An 18,182-nucleotide genomic window follows, 5' to 3' on the forward strand; every position below is an offset into this window, starting at 1 on the left:
ACGGCGGTTTTTAGTTGTGTCGCATGTTCTGGTGTAGGATTTGGCAGATTCCCACGGAACCGCCGAAACACCACACCCTTCGGCCAGAAGTTCGCGCTCGCGATTTCGAGCCACAGTTTAGCCACCAATACATTGAGCATTTGCAGTACCCACAGTAGAAGCAGAGAGTTCTAGCAGTAATCTTACCATTCCATCACTAATGCAAGTTGTCTTTGAAGTTGTACAATCGCAGGCAGGTCCGGTCCATTCGCCAATGCACGTACATTTGCCATCAAGACATGTGCCATGGCCCGAGCAGAGATTACCAGCGTTGTTGCGGAGGCAGTTGTTGTTCTGGTACTCACAGTATTTGCCTTCGTACCTAAAACATGTACGAACTTATGTACGAAATATCATTTGATATTTATCACTAGCTTTTCGGTGAAGGAAAAACATCGTGAGGAAACCTGCATACATCTGCGAAGAAATTCAAAGGTGTATGTGAAGTCCCCAATCCGCATTGGGTTAGCGTGGGGACTACAGCCCACAAGCCCTCTCGCGCATGAGAGGAGGCCAGTGCTCAGCAATGGGACGTATATAGGCTGAAATGATGATGATGATGATGATGACCTAAAACATGAACGCGGGTTTTGGTTTTTTTTTTTATCCCCAGTCGTCAGGATTCCCTAGGTACCTTGAACAATAAAAATATTAGTTGCAGATGATCTGGAATTTGCTGTACTAACTAAGGTATACACAAACTAAACTTAAAAAAAAATACCTAAAAATCTATATCTAGAGAGAGCCCCTGGGGCATAGTGCCAAGAATGCTGGCAGCATTTCCATACAGGTATACATGTGATAAGAAAGAATTAATATAACAACAATAAAAAAAATATGATGGTATATAAAGATTATGTGTGAGATACTAAACAAGGTCTCATAATACAACACATAGACACATTAACACAACACACACATAACATTAAACAACACGTAACATTAGTTAAGTAGGTGCTAAAAGCAAATGGATAATGGATAAATTCGATTTAAACTCGTCGACTTCTAAAGCATCTGTACAATCGCTCACACCACGTTGGGCAATTGAAGCTTATTTACTACCAAGAACGGTGTCAAGGGTCTAAAACCTGTTATAGTTTTATTTTTGACAGATTACTTAAATGGTTAAATATCGGTTATCGCACAATTAGTGCGCGCGATATGAACAGTGAGCCAACCAAACCAAACCGTTTGTTTATTTGTGGTGAATAAACCATTTGTATTTGTATTTGTGAGCTGCGAAATTGCATGGAGAAATTATGAATAAATACATTGATAATGTCGACACCATTGCAGCTGATGGCACAGCGTATAAATGTAATCAATAAGGAGATCTTACCCCTCCGCGCATTTGCAAATGCCGCAAGGATTGCAAGTGCCGTGCCCGCTGCAGATCTGATCCGAATCGGGAGGGGAGCACGTTGAGGAATTACCAGTGCAGCCGCAATCTGGTCCGAATCTAGCAACAGACAAAATGTGGTGGTCACGAAATAAGGGCATACCAGAGAGTACATGGGCCTATTTGACAAATCAAAATTGCATTTGTCTGGCAAGTTTTGACGGTTGGGTGGCTAAAGGGGCTCACTGATTAACAGTCCACCGGACGGTATCGGCCTGTCAGTTTTTCGGAACTGTCAAAAATTGGTTCTAACTGACAGGCCGATACCATCCGGCGGACTGTAAATCAGTGGGCCTCTTAACAGTTGAATCTAACCTATTTTCATCTTTCACTAGATATTTAAATGCACTTAACGTGTAACGTGTTTTGTCTCTCATTAAACCAAGTGGGATTAGTGATGTGCATAAGTATTTTGTATTGTAACATGGTAAAAACAACACTTACTTGGCATCAGGGCATTCACAAACACCACAGCTCCAGTTACCAATGTTATGACATCTTGTTGAATTTATCTCTGCATATTGAGAACATCCGCAATCCGATAGCACAGTCACATTCAGAACTATTTCATCATTCAAACCAATGGGGTTGATCTTGATATACAGTTGATCTTTGTTAAAGTACTGCTGGAGTAGAATTTTTCCTGTAAAGTTCATCTCTTGGCCGGGTGTCACTTTGCAATTGTCATAGTCGCAGTTTGGATCGAAAGTTATTTCAAAATGTTTTCTGTCTTCATCTGTCAAATTCAGTTTTAACTTTATTTGTTGGGATATTTTCTAAAAACAAACATTTATTTTTAATCTATTGTCATACGCTCATAATAAAATGTATAAGTCAAAAGTCAAGTCAAAAAATACTTTATTCATGTAGGCCTAGTAACAAGCACTTATGAACGTTTTACATAATAATATATTATCTTAAGCTAATTATCAGAGCAATTTATTGAAGTTAATATTATTCCATAGTAATATTGGATTATTATACAGATCAAATTTAATACTAAGAATTTCACAAAAAGATCGTCAAACATAAAAAAAAAATTGTATAAAAATACTAGTCTAGAATGTTTCTAGAATAAAATCTATATGTCAATAACAAATGTCAATAAAACTTAACAAAGAAGTACATACATTGAATTATCTATTTCGAGTCACCATTAATCCCACGTTGTTTTATCACTCATGTAGTCTTGTGTGGTATAATAAGCTTTAGAATAGAATTATAATAGAAGCAAGCATAGTACCTACTATAAAATAGATCCCTCGATTTTTAATAATCAAGTATCTCATACATTTGTACATCTCGTGGCCGCATCAGACATAGATTTGATAATTTCATGAGTTTCCAATTTTTGAATTGATCACTTCATATTATTTTATGGTTAGATTAGGTTTGAATTTATCATAATATAGCCAACCAATCGAATAAAAGCAAAAGCAAAGTTTTGATTTCTCCGGCACATACCTCATAAGTCTCGTCCAACATACTAGTAATAGCTTTAGGTTGGTAGCTCATCGCCTCCGACTCGGTTATGGCTGTCGCCAATATATTATACACAGTCTGATCCGAAAAACCCGACACAAACAATATCTTTATCTCTTCCTTCGTCACCATATAATTAATGATTCTTACTGAAGGATAATCCATCTCTTTTTCTTTAGTGTAGTATCCATTTTTATCCAAATAACATCCCCCATCATAAGGTCTTATAATACCTGCTGCTTTACCATCACCTGCTGCGTGATAGGCTTGGTCTGTCATCAATACTAGGATCTTTCTAGATTGCTTTCGCCATCCAGTTATATGTTTGCATGCGACAGCCTGTGCTATGCCTTCTAGTCCACTCTCTGGGTCATCGGCGTTAGCTCCGAATTTTAAATGGCTAAGTTTATTATTAAATAATGTTATGTTATTCGTTAATTTTAGCTCGTGCTTGAAAGAATATGTTTGGTTGGCTGAGATTTTGCTGGAAAATTATAAAAATTAGTTTATTTGAAGCTACACATTTCCTCCATATACTGGAAGCATAGGTACTTAACAGAACCCATCCCGAATGAATCTAGAGAATACGACAGGACTTAAGCTGAGCGTTGGTGGCCTAGGAAGAAGAATTAAAAAGTAATGCCTGGACAACACTAGGAAGATGATATCAAGAGACCAGAGAAAGATATAGCTGAGCGCAAAACGGTTTATTTAAATAGATAAATATATAAAAATGCTGCTTGATTTTTATTTAATTATTGGTAGGTAACGTGTTTAGTTAAGTTACTGAATGAAACAAAAATACTTACTTATTAAAAGGTATCAAGTTTTTATCAATAAATGTACCTAACCCCATATAAACATCTTTAGTCTTATTGCTTATACTTTCGAAAATGTTATACGTCTGATTGACCAAGTCATCCTTCATTCTTGTCATAGAATTAGAAGCATCAAAGAGAAAGTACAGGTCTACTGGGAAATTTACAGACGCTTTGTATGAGAACGAGAAGGTCTGTTCCTGTCCCACTCTAAGCTTTAAATTGTAACTCTGAGGTTTGAGTTGAACCATATGACCGACTTCGGAGCTGAAATCTTTTGAATCACCGATTGTTATGTTGCTTAGAGGATTTTGTAAGTGTTCTGGTGAACACCAATTATCATCCATTTGAGTCACTGGCTTGCATTGGCCCGTTCCGTTGAAATTCTAGAAACGAAAATAATAGATATGATGAAATCAGGTAAACGAAAATGTTACGCAAGTCACGATTATATTGCATTGCATGTTAACTACACTTGCTTTGTCAAAATCAATAGGGATGATGACACATTGAATTTTATACCAAAATCTAGTAAAATAGATACCAAATGAGTAATTCATCACTATAATATATTATGTATAGTAAAATAATATTTATGGAAATAATAGAAAAATACAGGACCAGAAAATTTTAGTTTTATTTTAACTTCCAAAAAGGAAATAGGTAAGGATACCATTCGATTCCTTACATGTTATCCAAAAAAAGATTGTATTGCAACTATATACATAAACGCAATATTTCACCACGTTTTTATTGAGAAGCAGTCGTCAACTATCCTCATAACGCCAACAAAAAAAATTACCTGAGCAGCGCACCACATACACAAATTAGGATCCCTTATACACTCGCGGCATGTTTTCCATTCACACACACGTTGACACAGAACTCCCTGCAGGAAAACCACCACCAACAACAGACGACCTTCCATTTTAATGCATTTAACCCGACTGATCCAAGAATAGTATTACGGGAAAATTTCATGATTAATTCGTAAAGGTATTGAGTAATTTTAATGTGGTTTGTCCTGTTGGCATTTGGATGTAATGAGTCAAAGTTAAGAACAACAATGCAGTTTTGTTTCTTTTTAAAAATAAAGGAATGTCTCCTTTAAGTAAAATGAGCCAGCTTAAGGATTTAAGGTAGTTTCCCTCCAGGGCCTGACTTATCTTTCCACACTGTATACCTCCTTTAACCAAAATATGAAACGTGTATAGCGCGGTCCACCATTGGTTGGTTGCTATGCATAAATAAATCAAAGTTTTCCTCTTAGATAAGAGTATGCCTAACAAAGTCATTTTTAAACCAAGCAACAATGGTTTTAATTTTACATTATGGCAATTACAAACTACTGTATAGTAATAAAATTGTAGTCGATATTATTATTTATATTTACACATTTGTAGCTTAAATACATTTCTACTGTAGGTATGCTAAATTCTTTAAAATTCTATTTTCAAATTCAAATTCAAAATATACTTTATTCATATAGGCCTAGCAACAAGCTCTTATGAATCGTAATTAATCTTAATCTAATTATTAATGAAATTTTTAGAGCAATTTTTTGATAATAATATTATTCCATAATAACATTGGATTATTATACAGATCAAATTTAACACTAAGAGTTTCACAAAAGGATCGTCAAACATTAAAAAATATGTACTTATAAAAAAAAATCTTTAGAATCTTAGGTAAGTAAACACTACGAGTAGTACCGTACGTCAATTACTGATACTACGATCATGACAGCGATATAAAATCAAATGTACTTAAATGGCCATTGGTCCTGGGCATATCTCACCTTAATCAAGCTAAGAGGCAATAACCTCAAACGACCTACACAACAACACACAACCCTCCAAATTTCCGGATTCGGACAAAAACACATTACTACAAAAACCGCGGAAAAGGTAAACAAAAGTTAAGTGAAAATACGTCCAAAGCTGCCAAATTACAAGCCCCCAACTTCTCTCATACATTACTGTCATCAATAAAGACTTCCCGCTGTTTAAAACGTCGTAAGCGCCAAAACACTCACTCAAAACATTCCAAAGAAAAAACGACTTTAATGCACTTGGCGCTTATGACTTATGAGATGAATTTCGGTTGAAAGATCAGTGTTATAGCTAAAAAACTTATGTGCCTTTGGTCCTTATGGAAGTGTATTGTCTGGTTACATTTTATGTTCTATTTGCGTTTTGACGTATATTCCCTATTCGGTAGGTACTAAACTAACGTAACGTACAAAAATTGCCGCTTATCAATTTTTTTACCAATGGGTAATGTCGTAAGTGCCATTTACTTTAAAGTCCATATTTCCCAAAAACGACATATTAAGTTAGGCTGTTCTCTCCGAACATGTCAGAAGGGCGCATATAATTTTTTTTTCCACGTCTCCGTACCAAATAATCTGTTTGTCATTGAATCGCGCGATAAATGGCGTCGTTTGTCACGCTGACACGATCGATATGTTTGTCATGGTGGGATGTTTAATCGCATGTTGCTTTATCGGCGATGTCTGAAAAAAAACGATTGATAAAAGATAAATAATATGTCAAAACTGGTTTTGCTGCCCGGATTTTTGACATTTCTGGTGTAGTTTGAATCCGATTGGTACCTTTATGAAGAAAACTGCCAGTGGCGCTGCGTCGTCACTTCTGCAGCAGTAACGTTTCGCAAAACTTATCACAGACTACTTATATAGAAGATACCTCGTCTTCCCACAATCCACAGCACAATCTTAATCCTGACTCTTGGGTAACGATAAAGAATCGATTTGTAAGCGAGCGCGTCCCCGGAGTCACATTACACGTTCTTGGCATGCGGGTCTTTAACGGTCCCCTGGCAGCTACGTGTTCCTACCGACTTTCCAAGACGAGGTACATACGTTACGTAAGGTATATGTTTTTGTTTTTAACTCCAAGAAAGGGAGATTTAATCCGATTGAATTAGCAAAGTATTTCAAAATTAAAAGGAAAGTGAAAAAAATCACTGCTCGAGCAAGTAAGGGGGCCCACTGATTACCAGTTCGCCGGACGATATCAGCCTGTCAGTTGTTCGAAACAGTCGGCCTAGCAAAGGTGACAATCGCTATCGCTTCGACAACGAAACGCTTTGTGTCTCTCTATCACTCTTCCATATTAGTGCGACAGTGACAGTTGCGTTTCGATCGCTACGGAGCATTAGCAATTGGCACGTTGGCTACACGGCCTGTCACTTTTTGCTTTTAAGGGGGTTAAGACTCAAACTTGTGACCATTCGAAACACCGGTCCAATCGTTCTTGACTAACTAATACGAATAATATAATACGAAGCTTACACAAAGCGAGCAAATTATAGTGTGAGAGCCGTGTGTGTTTATGGAAATAGAAGAAAAACCTCTGACAAATGCAAAAAGTACTCTACAATATAATACTAATTAGTTACGTAGGTATTTGTGTGGACCACAGTTGTTGTACCGGACTATACTTTGATGGTTTTACATAGTTTTACGGTCAAGCTATAATCTAGTGTCAAGTCTCAAGAGTTATCACCTTATCACTTTATCACAAAATTAATCAGTACTGTACAGCTACTTAATCCAACGACATAAGAGCCACTTTACCTAAATTTCCTTCCACTTGCGTCGATCAGTGTACCCTCGATGATACAAAGATTAACGACTCAGACGCGACACTTATAATAAAGATAAATGACTTCAGCAGATTTACAAACATAATGAAGGACCTGGCTTCCAGCTGAATCTCTGGAGTGTTAAAAAGTATGAAATTGCGGATAAAAGAAATGGAGTGATGAATGGGTGTAAAAAGTAAATGAATTGCGCGGTTTTTGTTTTGAATGCTAATTCGTTTGAGAATGTTTAACAGATGTTTTTAATTTATTCGTAAAATAAAGAGCAAATGAATACATTTACTGGTCATAATACTTGGCAAGTACCTACAGATAATATACCTAATGTTGTTATTAGTTAGTATTAATAATAAATCCTTGGTTTGTCCCGGTATTCTTTTCAATTTTGACAAAAAGTAAACGACTGTGTCTATTAATATAAATAAAATAATGTGATTAATGTGTGTGTGTGTGTGTGTGTGTGTGTGTGTGTGTGTGTGTATTAATGTGTAGTATTAAATAAGTTTTTACACTAAAAATTGTCGCTTCGAGGCGTCGTTCTCTAGACTTTTATGGCGATATTAATAAACGCTTGTCCAGTCTATCAAGCCCTTGATAATCGTTTGTCCTTATCCGTCATTTTGACATTTGTGTTTCTTAAAAAGGGACAAAACTTAACAGAGGTTTGCTAAGAATTTTGACTATTGTTTACGATAGTATAGAACACTTTACTTCATTCGCAACAAGATAACATAAGATGAAGACAACTAGATAGAGGAGACCAATTCTGATTTAAATGTTTGTTAAGGTTTTGATCTGGTTGAAAAGATTTCATTTTTGACATTGAAATATCATATCCAGATCTAATTCATAAGTTTCATACCCTGTTATTACAATAAATCCGCCTCCGGTACAAAACAGCGTGAAACACCTAAATCGTTTGCCCTGCACCAAAAAAACGATCAAAACTGGACTCTATATCACTGTAATAAAGCCCATAAAAGTTCAATCTTCAATACAGACATATATCTGAAACGGCAGGTTAAGCCACAGCCGATTGAAAGGCACTGATCGATGCCCCCATATAAGCTGGAGAGATTTATGACGGAGCGAGGGCTATTGGTTGTTTCTAGTTCTGTCACGTCACTGCGATAATCTCAGGGTCAGTATCAATATTACTTACCTATTTCTCTTTTATGTGCGGTGAAAGAGAGTGCGTCTTTAGTTTAATTTTTAATTGTTTTTTTTAAATGCTGGAAAAGGGTGACAGTGTGCCAAGTAATAAAATAATAAAATCGGTACTTGACCGGTAGGTGCGCCGGTACCAGCCAGTCCAAAATTTGAGGTCCTGAATTTGAATTTTGAGAGACTTAACTGTTTTGTTTCTATAGGATTACCTAATGTATGTACTTAGATAGGCATCAGGCAATCTGCGTAATTGCTTAACCTTAACCAATAAATGTAGGGTCAAAATTATTTTCGTTGTCAAGACAATACAAGTATTTTGTCCCTAAAAAATTTGATGGAGTGGAGCTTGTATGAGGTGAAATTTAGTTTTTTCACAAGAGAATAAAATTATAATCTACAACTAGAAAGACATGCAATAGCACTCAACTTTTATATTTATTTGATAAAAGAAAAAATACAAGCGTAACAGAGTGGTCAGAAACAAGACAACGGAAATAATTTTGACCCGATAACATAAAACCTTCAAAATAAAATCCTCAAAAATCCCTTCAAATCAATCCCACCAAATTGACAAAGCAACCGCCGAAACCCTTGAAAGGTGCGTGGCCCTTCAATAATTCATGTGGCCGCAAGGTTAAGTCGATCACGCCATGCCAATCACACATTACTGCTACAGCTTAGGAGAGAAAGAGAAGGATTCGGTGAGGAAACGTTGGCTTATCATACTTGGTTGGTTGGTTTTTGTGAAAGGATAAGAATTTTCGCAACGTGTTTCGATCAGAATGTATTAGAATTATCACTACCATTTTCACGATCATGGTCAATTCTATCTAGCTAGCTTATTGGGCACAATACTAGCTCTACTATCGACGGCTGACTGTACTATTAGCAAGGTCTGAAGTCGGTGAAGGAAGAACCGACGCTGACTGTCACACACACATGTACTCTATTGAATTGTCCCACATGAATGCTAGCTGCATCTAACGTAGAGGCTCCAGTGCCCGACACAGCTCCAATAATCGGCATCATAATGTCATAGCAATAACGTTGATAACAAGGTGTCGAATATTGGGTCTTAACATGTCGATTATTAGGGTGTTTACGCTAATTTTACTCCATAATATTTAATGTAGAAAAGCCCACAAAATGAGGGCAACAAAGCGCCCATCGTACACCTAGCGAATAATATTTATAATACCTACACTGAAGCTAAAATTAATACCTACTCCTGTATGTGTATGTACATTGTGTTATGTTGGTATTTTCACACAACTTTTGCCCGTGCGAGTGTCGACGAACATTAGCGTGTTCTAATGGATATGAATAATTCACGTATTGAATCAAAGCTAACTTTTACTCTGTTTACATTTGAATTAAAAAGTTGGTCGACGATTTTGTACGGTTGCGGATATGAAACATACGTTAGGTTACTTTTAATTAATTTGCTACGATTACTTTTTATGCATGTTGTATATGTATGTAGAATGTAGGTTGGTACTTGCATTAAAAAGAAACATAAGTGATTATTCTTCCATACAAACGTTTTCAACATTTTCCTCTCTTTTGGCTCTGGATGAATATTTAAGGCAGGAGGTTGTATTTTTTTTAATTTTCCTTCATACATATTATTTTTCCTTTATTCATTTCATATCTTGCATTATTATTATTATATATTTTTTTACTAAACTAGACATTAAATTGTCGCCCAAATATATGTTCAGTATGCCGCGTAAAAGTAAAAATTCTTGGATTTAGTTGTCAAGCGGACCCCAGGCTCCCATGAGCCGTGGCAAAATGCCGGGATAACGCGAGGAAGAAGAAGATGCCGCATAAAGTAAAGAAAAAAAATATCTGTTAAAGCAGTTAGTATTACCTAAGTGAAGCAGTGTTACATAGTGTTTTTTCTCGCAGAGGCATTTTCATTCAACTAGCTAGTCATGTTCATTATTCACATGTCGTTTCTAGAATAGAAAATAAATCTATTTTTCGCGTGCCTGAATATTGCAAGTCGTCGTTCAAAAGTATTGCCATACTGACAAATAATAATTACAGCAGGCTTACAAAATAATGTGCCAGCGTTAACGCCCTAAACTAAACCTCGTATGCTCGCATATCTGCGCCAAGCGTAGAAAATTCGACTCGAATCGCAACTCAAACTCCAAGCTCCTATGCAAATAGGATTTTAATAAACACTAACAACTTATACAGAAAGGCTTAACACACACCCTTTGCTTCGTGACATAAGTTCTTTCGGAAGGGTGGGTGTAGGTGGAAGTATAATTGGTTGACTTGAGCCTTAAACTTCGAGGATACTTAGTGTTCACGATTGAGTCTTATGCAATTAGCGTACGTTTCAATTATATTGAGAGCAGGGGATTTTATAACTACTCCGTAAAGTTGAATTTAATTATTTTTATAGCATCGATTCAGATTCTATGGTTTTCATGTTATTTTGTTAACGCTGACGCTGATTGGTCCACACCAAATTATAAAGCGCGTGAGATACCTGTTGACATGATTTAAGCCATATGAAATAAGATCAAAAAGTTTTCAAATTTTTATCATAATCGGTCTTCTTAAAGGTTGATTCCTGCTTAACAATTTGTTACGATATCGTATTAAAATAAGATCAAAACCGTAACAAAATGGTACATTTGAATCAGTTTCCATGTCACTAAGTAAAAGGGTTAACTAAGCGCGCTCAAAGCTTTGAGATCGCGGAAGATGCGGAACTTGTCAAAACTTAACGCGAACGTATTTGTGGGGTTAGTCGCTTTTTGGCAGAAGCTCGTACAAGGGCTTTGACAGTATAATGATAGAGATGACAACAATACCTATATAAAAAATGTAGGATCTTTTCATAGGTACTGCGTCTTTTTACAGCGATGCAAACGCGCGTTTGACAATCATCATCATCCTCGCGTTGTCCCGGCATTATGCCACGACTCATGCTCACGGCTTTTACGAAAGCGACTTCCTTCTGACCTTCAAACCCAGAGGGTAAACTGGGCCTTATTGGGATTAGTCCAGTTTCCACACTATGTCCTCCTTCGTCGAAAAGCGACTGGTATATATCAAATGATATTTCGTACATAAGTTCCGAAAACATCATTGGTAAGAGCCGGGAATTTGAACCAGCGACATCCGGATTGCAAGTCGCTCGCTCTAACTCTAACCGCTAGGCCACCAGCTCTTCTTTTTTCACTTTAATTCAAAACATTTTTAAGAATTTTGCTGTTACTACCTAAGAGTACATTGCACTACTTACAAAGTAAATCCAAAATAATTACCTACCTATCTATAGCAATAAGTTTAAACAAGTAAATATCCAAGAAAAAATAAATTAAATAAAACTAAACATTAATGAAAACAAAGGATACAAAATTCCACCAATAAAAATAACAATGAACTTATATTTCATTTGATGTAAACACAAATTGCGATTCGATTAGGTAAGCACGAAGTTCGTTCATAATAGTATGTCAATGCCATTTCTATAACAGCCTTTGCTGTCTCTATTACCAGTGGCTCAGTGATTCGGGTTAGTAATTTTTTTTTTAACTGAATACGTCTGTAGTAAACAAGCATACAAAACACCTGTTAGTAAGCGGTCATCGTAACAAATCAATGTCTGTAAGTCCAGGGGTGTTACTTGCACATTGCTGGTTGTGTAAATTCTACATACAACATCATGTACCAAATTTTTTGAAGAACCTATACTGAACGGTGTTATGCTAAAGTCTCTCGAGAAAACCTCGACAGCACAGCCGGAGCGATGGCAGAACAATATTCATGGGCAATATCGCGCAGCACTGCAGCAGTAATGCTGGTGTATTCTGAATCCAAATTCAACCAATTTAGTACTTTTATTTTCTCCAGTGCCGCCATGGTCACAGTCAGCCACTACTCACCGCGACATTGCTCCTACCCTTGGTAACTACTATCGTATGTCAATGCAGAGAAGACGCGTTTCTTCGAGCCGCTGAGAAACTATCTGTGCCTATAAATGAATTCTACTGCTCCAATTTAACTAGAGGTAATTTTATTGCAGATTTTTAGCAGGCCTTTTTGGCAGACGATGTGGCAAGAAATGCCGCGCTGCTATAAGACTTTATAGCCATCAACGGCGAAGCACACAAGCGCCGCAACAAGCATCTACAACAGATGATGTGGCCAACGATGGCTACTCGGTTTTATTATTTAGTATGTGCAATCTATAGCCCGTTTCCTTTCAGTCTGCTTCAGAGGAAACAAAGGTCTTCATGAATCGATGTAATAAATTAAAAGGGACATACCTATTCTAAGAGTTGGTTTTCAATTGTGCACATCGAAACAACAAAGGGCTTGAAGACCTGATACATTTAAACTACGAAACTCCTCATGTGAATTAATTATTAAATTTATCATCTTCTGTATCTATTTGATTTCAAATTATGCTAAACAAATGACCGAAAACAAAGTTTTCCAAAATATTTAGGAGAGTGGTCAAAGCAAAATTCCTTGGAAAGAAAGAAGAATAACTTTGATGAATGATGCAGAACAGTTAGGTAGTCACGCTCTGTGATTGTTGATCCATTTAGGGCTAAATTGGACATTCCATAGTAAGTGTGTAGGGTGTAGGTAGGTATAAAACAACCAATTTATGTAGTAAGGACCCTAAATGGCTCAATAATCGTGACTGTACATTAATACTCGTAAATTGGTTTTTCACTTGCAGGGCAGACATGGGTAGATTGGAAGACAAGAGTGGTTGAATTGCCGAAGCAACATATTGATAGCCCAGACTCAAATATTGTTATTGACTATGTGAGTAGCATCATGAAAGCCTTACTAGTTAAGTTTTTAATTGCTACAGTCAAGAGAGAACTAAATTAGATCTTATATCTGGGTCCGATTAAGAAGCGTTGGCTGGACGTCGTGACAGCGGACATGGAAGAGCACAATCTCACACCTAAGGATGCCGAAGACCGGGCAAAGGGGAGAAGATTGAGCAGGAAAGCGGACCCTGGCACAAGGCCGGGAAAACGCTAGGTTGAAGGAGAAGATCTGTGCGGATATGATGGTCGTTTTTGTCTATGTGACAGCGTGATAAAATGGTGTCCGTCACTTTCTATCCCACGATGTTAAAAAGTGACAGTTATTTTATCACGTGCATAAAGATGGTTAAAGCCATCCGTAATACGCCGGCTGGGTCCGACAAAGAGTCTCTCAAAACCTTGAGACATTTTAAATAAAGGAGTAGGAACTATAACTGCTGAAAAAGACCATAAAATGATGGCATAGCAGATTGTTTTGTCTAAAATTATTTTCATAACTTTTTTTTAATTAATTTCATGTCCAGTTCGTGCATTGGCCCTGGTACCTAATAGGAGTTCATTTGATGGTCTGCAACTCCGTCGGCCACCGACCCAACATCAGCTGGCCTGCGCAGGGCTACTCTCCTGTTACGTCCAGCTGTTCCACTGAGGACTCCCCAAGGTGCCCTGTGGGGTTAGAGATCTTCATGGTGCAGTACCAGACCTGGTGGCCTTGGCCTTGAAAAGATTAAGTGCTTAAATACTACTAGTGGGTGTCGTACAATGAGCGTTTTTACATTGTCTGATCCGATATCGGATGTCAGAAGGCAGTAAAATGTAAGATATATGTTTTTCTCTGTATTTATTTATGCATTTAATAAATCATTACCTATTACTAAGAAACGATAAATAACGCAAAAAAAAAGCGGACTTAATGATAATGTCACTCTCCTGCAGCTGGTTTTCTCATACCTAGGCGCCCTCCGACATCGATATCGGAAAGGCGCTTCCGATAAATCCAGCCAAGTTAAAGCCCCCGTCAGCTGTCAGGCCGATAATATTTGTTAGTGTGCGTATGTGTAGGCATAATGCTTGTTGTAGTGTGCGTGATCACCAGAGCTCGGATAGGGTGAGCTATTTGCCTTATAATTTGACATGTCTTACGAGTATGTCATATCATAAGGCAACTTAGCTCACCAAAGACGGCTGTGGCTGCGGCCTGACCACGCGGATGTCGGATCCTACATCCGATATCGGTTCGAACAATTTGAAAACGCTCTGAAGCTTATTTGTTTTACGTAAAATATACATATGATTCTGATAACATTAATTTATTTTTGATAATGTGTGCCAAAAATAACTAACAATAATGACATTCCTTCTGGTTTTAATCAGATCTAAACTTTTACAATCCTACTTTAATGACATTTCGAGTGCTCATCTACTGTCGAAACTTTCTTATGTCTAAATTATATCTTAGATTATAAAGTTACCCATAATGAAAATTAATCAGAACAAAATTACACGTTAATAAAAAAAAGAAACCACTTGGCTCAGCCGATCTCTGATCCGTGGCGGAGGTAATTTTACGCCTATTGCCTAATACCATTTAATTCCGATAAAACCTATAATTTGTTCCGAGCTAATGTGTTGGCACATGTAATTGTTTTGGTAGTTTGTTATAGGCATTTGTAATGTTATTAGAATTATTACAATGGAATTTTTGTCACATTAATATTTTGTCAACATAATATGAATTCAGGTATTGAATAATTTTACGGTTTAGACTCACTTGTTTTAAGTCACTCGCGCGACATGTTTCGAAGAGCCTAGGTCTCCTTTCTCAAGCACTAACAGTGCGAGCAGCATTCACGATGTTAGTATGTCTCACAACAGTTTAAATTCGATGAATTAGGTAAGTTATATGTATAGTGATTTTATATACGTGATGACGTCACAGTCTAGTAAATCAGAAACTAAAGTTTACGATGCTTGACATATTATCTTGTTAGTTAATGGTTTGATAATGTCATCGTTCATTAAGGACGAATTTACTTACACGCGTAGGTTTTGCTATGTATAGACTAGTACCTACATCATTATGGTAAAGCATAGCAATGTCTTTAAATAGGTACATATATATTTAGCTACTAGCGTACATTCGATAGCGTGACATGACTTACGCGTTTGCGTTAAGTGTCATTTTGTATGGGATGAGTTTCCAAAAGGTCCCGCTTGGCGCGCTGTTCATAATTCCATACAAAATTATAGACATAACGCAAACGCGAACGCTCGTCACGGTATCGAATGAACACTAGGGGTTCTGGTGATAGTGCCGCCCATGACAAGCAACGACTCGACTGTTCTAACCAATTTGCAGAAATAATTGTTAAGCGACGAAAAGTCTGCAGCGATTTTGATAGCCCTCGGAGCGCCAGAGTTATTTATACGTCATAATTTCATAGAAGTGTGACGTTTAAAATAATACCTGCACTTCGTGGGCTATCAAATCCGCTGCAGACTTTTCTTGGTCTGACTCTATGTACTCAAGTTACTCTAAACTTCTAAACTATAGTCCGTTTTTTTAGCATTAGAAAGAACTTAGCAGAAGACAAGTAAGCTTGTGGATCTAAATCCGGCACTTTTTGCGGTAATAATTTGAAGTAAATTATATGTATTGACCATGCTACATTAGAATAATTCAATAATTATTAACAAATGACGAGCCTGATAAAAACTGCACGCTTGCTTCTGTGGAGTTCTTTCTAATGGTAAAAAAACGAACTATAACTAAGTATTAAAAATCTGTTATTATACATTACGGGACATAATAATATAGCCATGGCCCGTATGTTATTTAACTTGCAAATCCCTTCTTTACAAAGGCAGCTGCAAAAGCAACGGTGTCTCAGCACACTGTTGACTGTTCTAAGACGCCCCACTGTGTGTTTAGTCTCAAAGATAGTCAAGTCACCTGAACGTTCACTAAGTGTTTAGTCTTACTAAAGTCACCTGACTAATTGCTTCTCGCCATCTTTGCCTTCTCGTGCTGTCTTTGTCTTGGGGCTTTATGAATCTCGGCAAGTTTGTATTAATTTTGTGGCTGAAGTTTGTATTGCTTTTAGAAGATTGTTCTGTGGCTGATGTTTTGAGACAAGGTGGATTTCAATATGAGAGGCCAATTGAAATTAAAACTTACATCGTGACTTCAAAATGATATAGAGTATCTGCGAAAAGAGAAGAGTCGTAGAACGTATTGGATCCCATATATTTGACGACTCTTTTCTTTCCGCACAGACTAAATAAATGTTGTGAGTCGCGCCGAAATGTACCTATAAGAACAAAGTTACTTCCGAGCGAAATCCACGCGAAATTAATATATTTTTTTTAATATCAATTAGATATAATTTTGATGTCACGATGTAGGTTTAAATTAGTTTAACTAACTGTTTTATCCAGTATGAAACAGTATCGGTTCGGGTCGAGGACTAGGTATCAAAGTGTTGAGAGGCACTGGATTAGGGCCTCATCGGGGCTGAGACAAAGGGCTGATGAAACCTTCCAACCTTCAAGAAAGGGGCGTCCTCCCAGCTTACTTTTACGGGCCGACTTAGACGATACAAGAACTGGCATGCGACTTTCATTAAGTTGCGGGTTTTGATCGGTCGGTTGAATTGGACGTAACGAATGCCCGTAATGTAACTAAAATCGCACGCGAGTTTGCGCGCTGTCTAAAAAAACAACCTAATATTGTTACTGGTGAATTCTTAATATGATTTGATACTTTAGTGCCGTTAAGATAGAATGTTCTTACGGAAGATGTCGCTATAGGCCTACTTGAGACGAGTAAACCAAAAGAAGGAATATAAAAATCCGATCAATAAGACCGATATCCCAAAAATTCGCATGTTCGAATCATGACCAAAGCGATGAATTCTTCCATTTTTTCTTTATAAATATAATTCAGCCTATAAAGGTCCCACTGCTGGACACAGGCCTCCTCTCATGCACCAGAGGGCTTGGGCTATAGTCCCCACGCTAGCCCAATGTGGATTGGGGACTTCATGTACACCTCACAAACAAACGACAAAGCGGTGATGGCCGAGTGGATATGACGTCCGACTTTCGTTAGGAACTTGCATACATCTGCCATTTTTCCTTTAATTTAATAAAATGTTGTGTAACTAGAGCTAGAGTTGCTGATTTACGGCCTGATTGGAACTTTAAGATACGTCAAAAATTAAGACAGTTAAGATGCCGTGGATCAGATATTTCTTCAAACAAAAACGTCCCTTCGCGACATATCCGGTCGTATCTTTAGCAAATTTTTGACATATCTTAAAGTTCGAATCAGGCCGTTCCTCCCTGTTCGTAGTAGTTGTCGGTTGTGAAACGCTGCGCTGTTGAAGACGTGAATTAGCGGCTCTGAGTGCAGACGGAGCGTTCGTGCACACTAGCGATAGCGGTACAACCTGAAATTCGGGAATCAGCTGCAAATGGTGTTAAAGGTATGAAAATCGGCACGATTAATCTTTAGGCCATTTGAATCAATTTGACCCGTAGCACCAAAAAAAAATAACAAACGAAAAGGAGTTATGACGTCATCTTTTTATTGTATGGAAAAATAAAAAAAATTGTGCAGAAACCTATCGTGTGTGGTATTAAATGAAAGGGCATTTTGAGCCGGTTCTAAAAATATATCACATTATTATATTTCCGTCACTTGCATTCAATTAAAATAAAAATAACTTTCAAAACATACCAAGTTTGGGCTCTTCCAGATACGAAACCGTTGAATTATTTTTTTCAAAATATACCTCATGTAATACCCAATATCCTCATATCTAACCA

General features: G+C 37.2%; 1 protein-coding gene and 1 long non-coding RNA gene across 3 annotated transcripts in view; one reads left to right on the top strand and one right to left on the bottom strand.

Annotated features, from left to right (window-relative positions):
* Positions 1 to 18,182, bottom strand: part of LOC134663425 (integrin beta pat-3-like) — a 44,503-nt gene that overhangs the window by 4,565 nt on the left and 21,756 nt on the right. The window contains exons 1-6 of one of the 2 annotated variants that reach the window (XM_063519791.1): positions 4,541 to 7,675; positions 3,730 to 4,124; positions 2,903 to 3,404; positions 1,883 to 2,214; positions 1,379 to 1,498; positions 187 to 361 (exon numbers count right to left, since the gene is read on the bottom strand). In XM_063519791.1, the coding sequence (XP_063375861.1) occupies positions 187 to 361; positions 1,379 to 1,498; positions 1,883 to 2,214; positions 2,903 to 3,404; positions 3,730 to 4,124; positions 4,541 to 4,666 (1,650 nt within the window). In that variant the 5' untranslated portion in view covers positions 4,667 to 7,675. Of the gene's footprint in view, positions 1 to 186; positions 362 to 1,378; positions 1,499 to 1,882; positions 2,215 to 2,902; positions 3,405 to 3,729; positions 4,125 to 4,540; positions 7,676 to 18,182 lie in introns of those variants that run through there. The other variant, XM_063519790.1, reaches the window with a different exon arrangement.
* Positions 12,251 to 14,111, top strand: LOC134664094 (uncharacterized). The gene is made up of 3 exons (XR_010098205.1): positions 12,251 to 12,571; positions 13,253 to 13,341; positions 13,877 to 14,111. It is a non-coding gene; the product is annotated as an uncharacterized LOC134664094 (long non-coding RNA).

The sequence above is a fragment of the Cydia fagiglandana genome, chromosome 4 (assembly GCF_963556715.1).
Source record: "Cydia fagiglandana chromosome 4, ilCydFagi1.1, whole genome shotgun sequence".
NCBI lineage: Eukaryota > Metazoa > Arthropoda > Insecta > Lepidoptera > Tortricidae > Cydia > Cydia fagiglandana.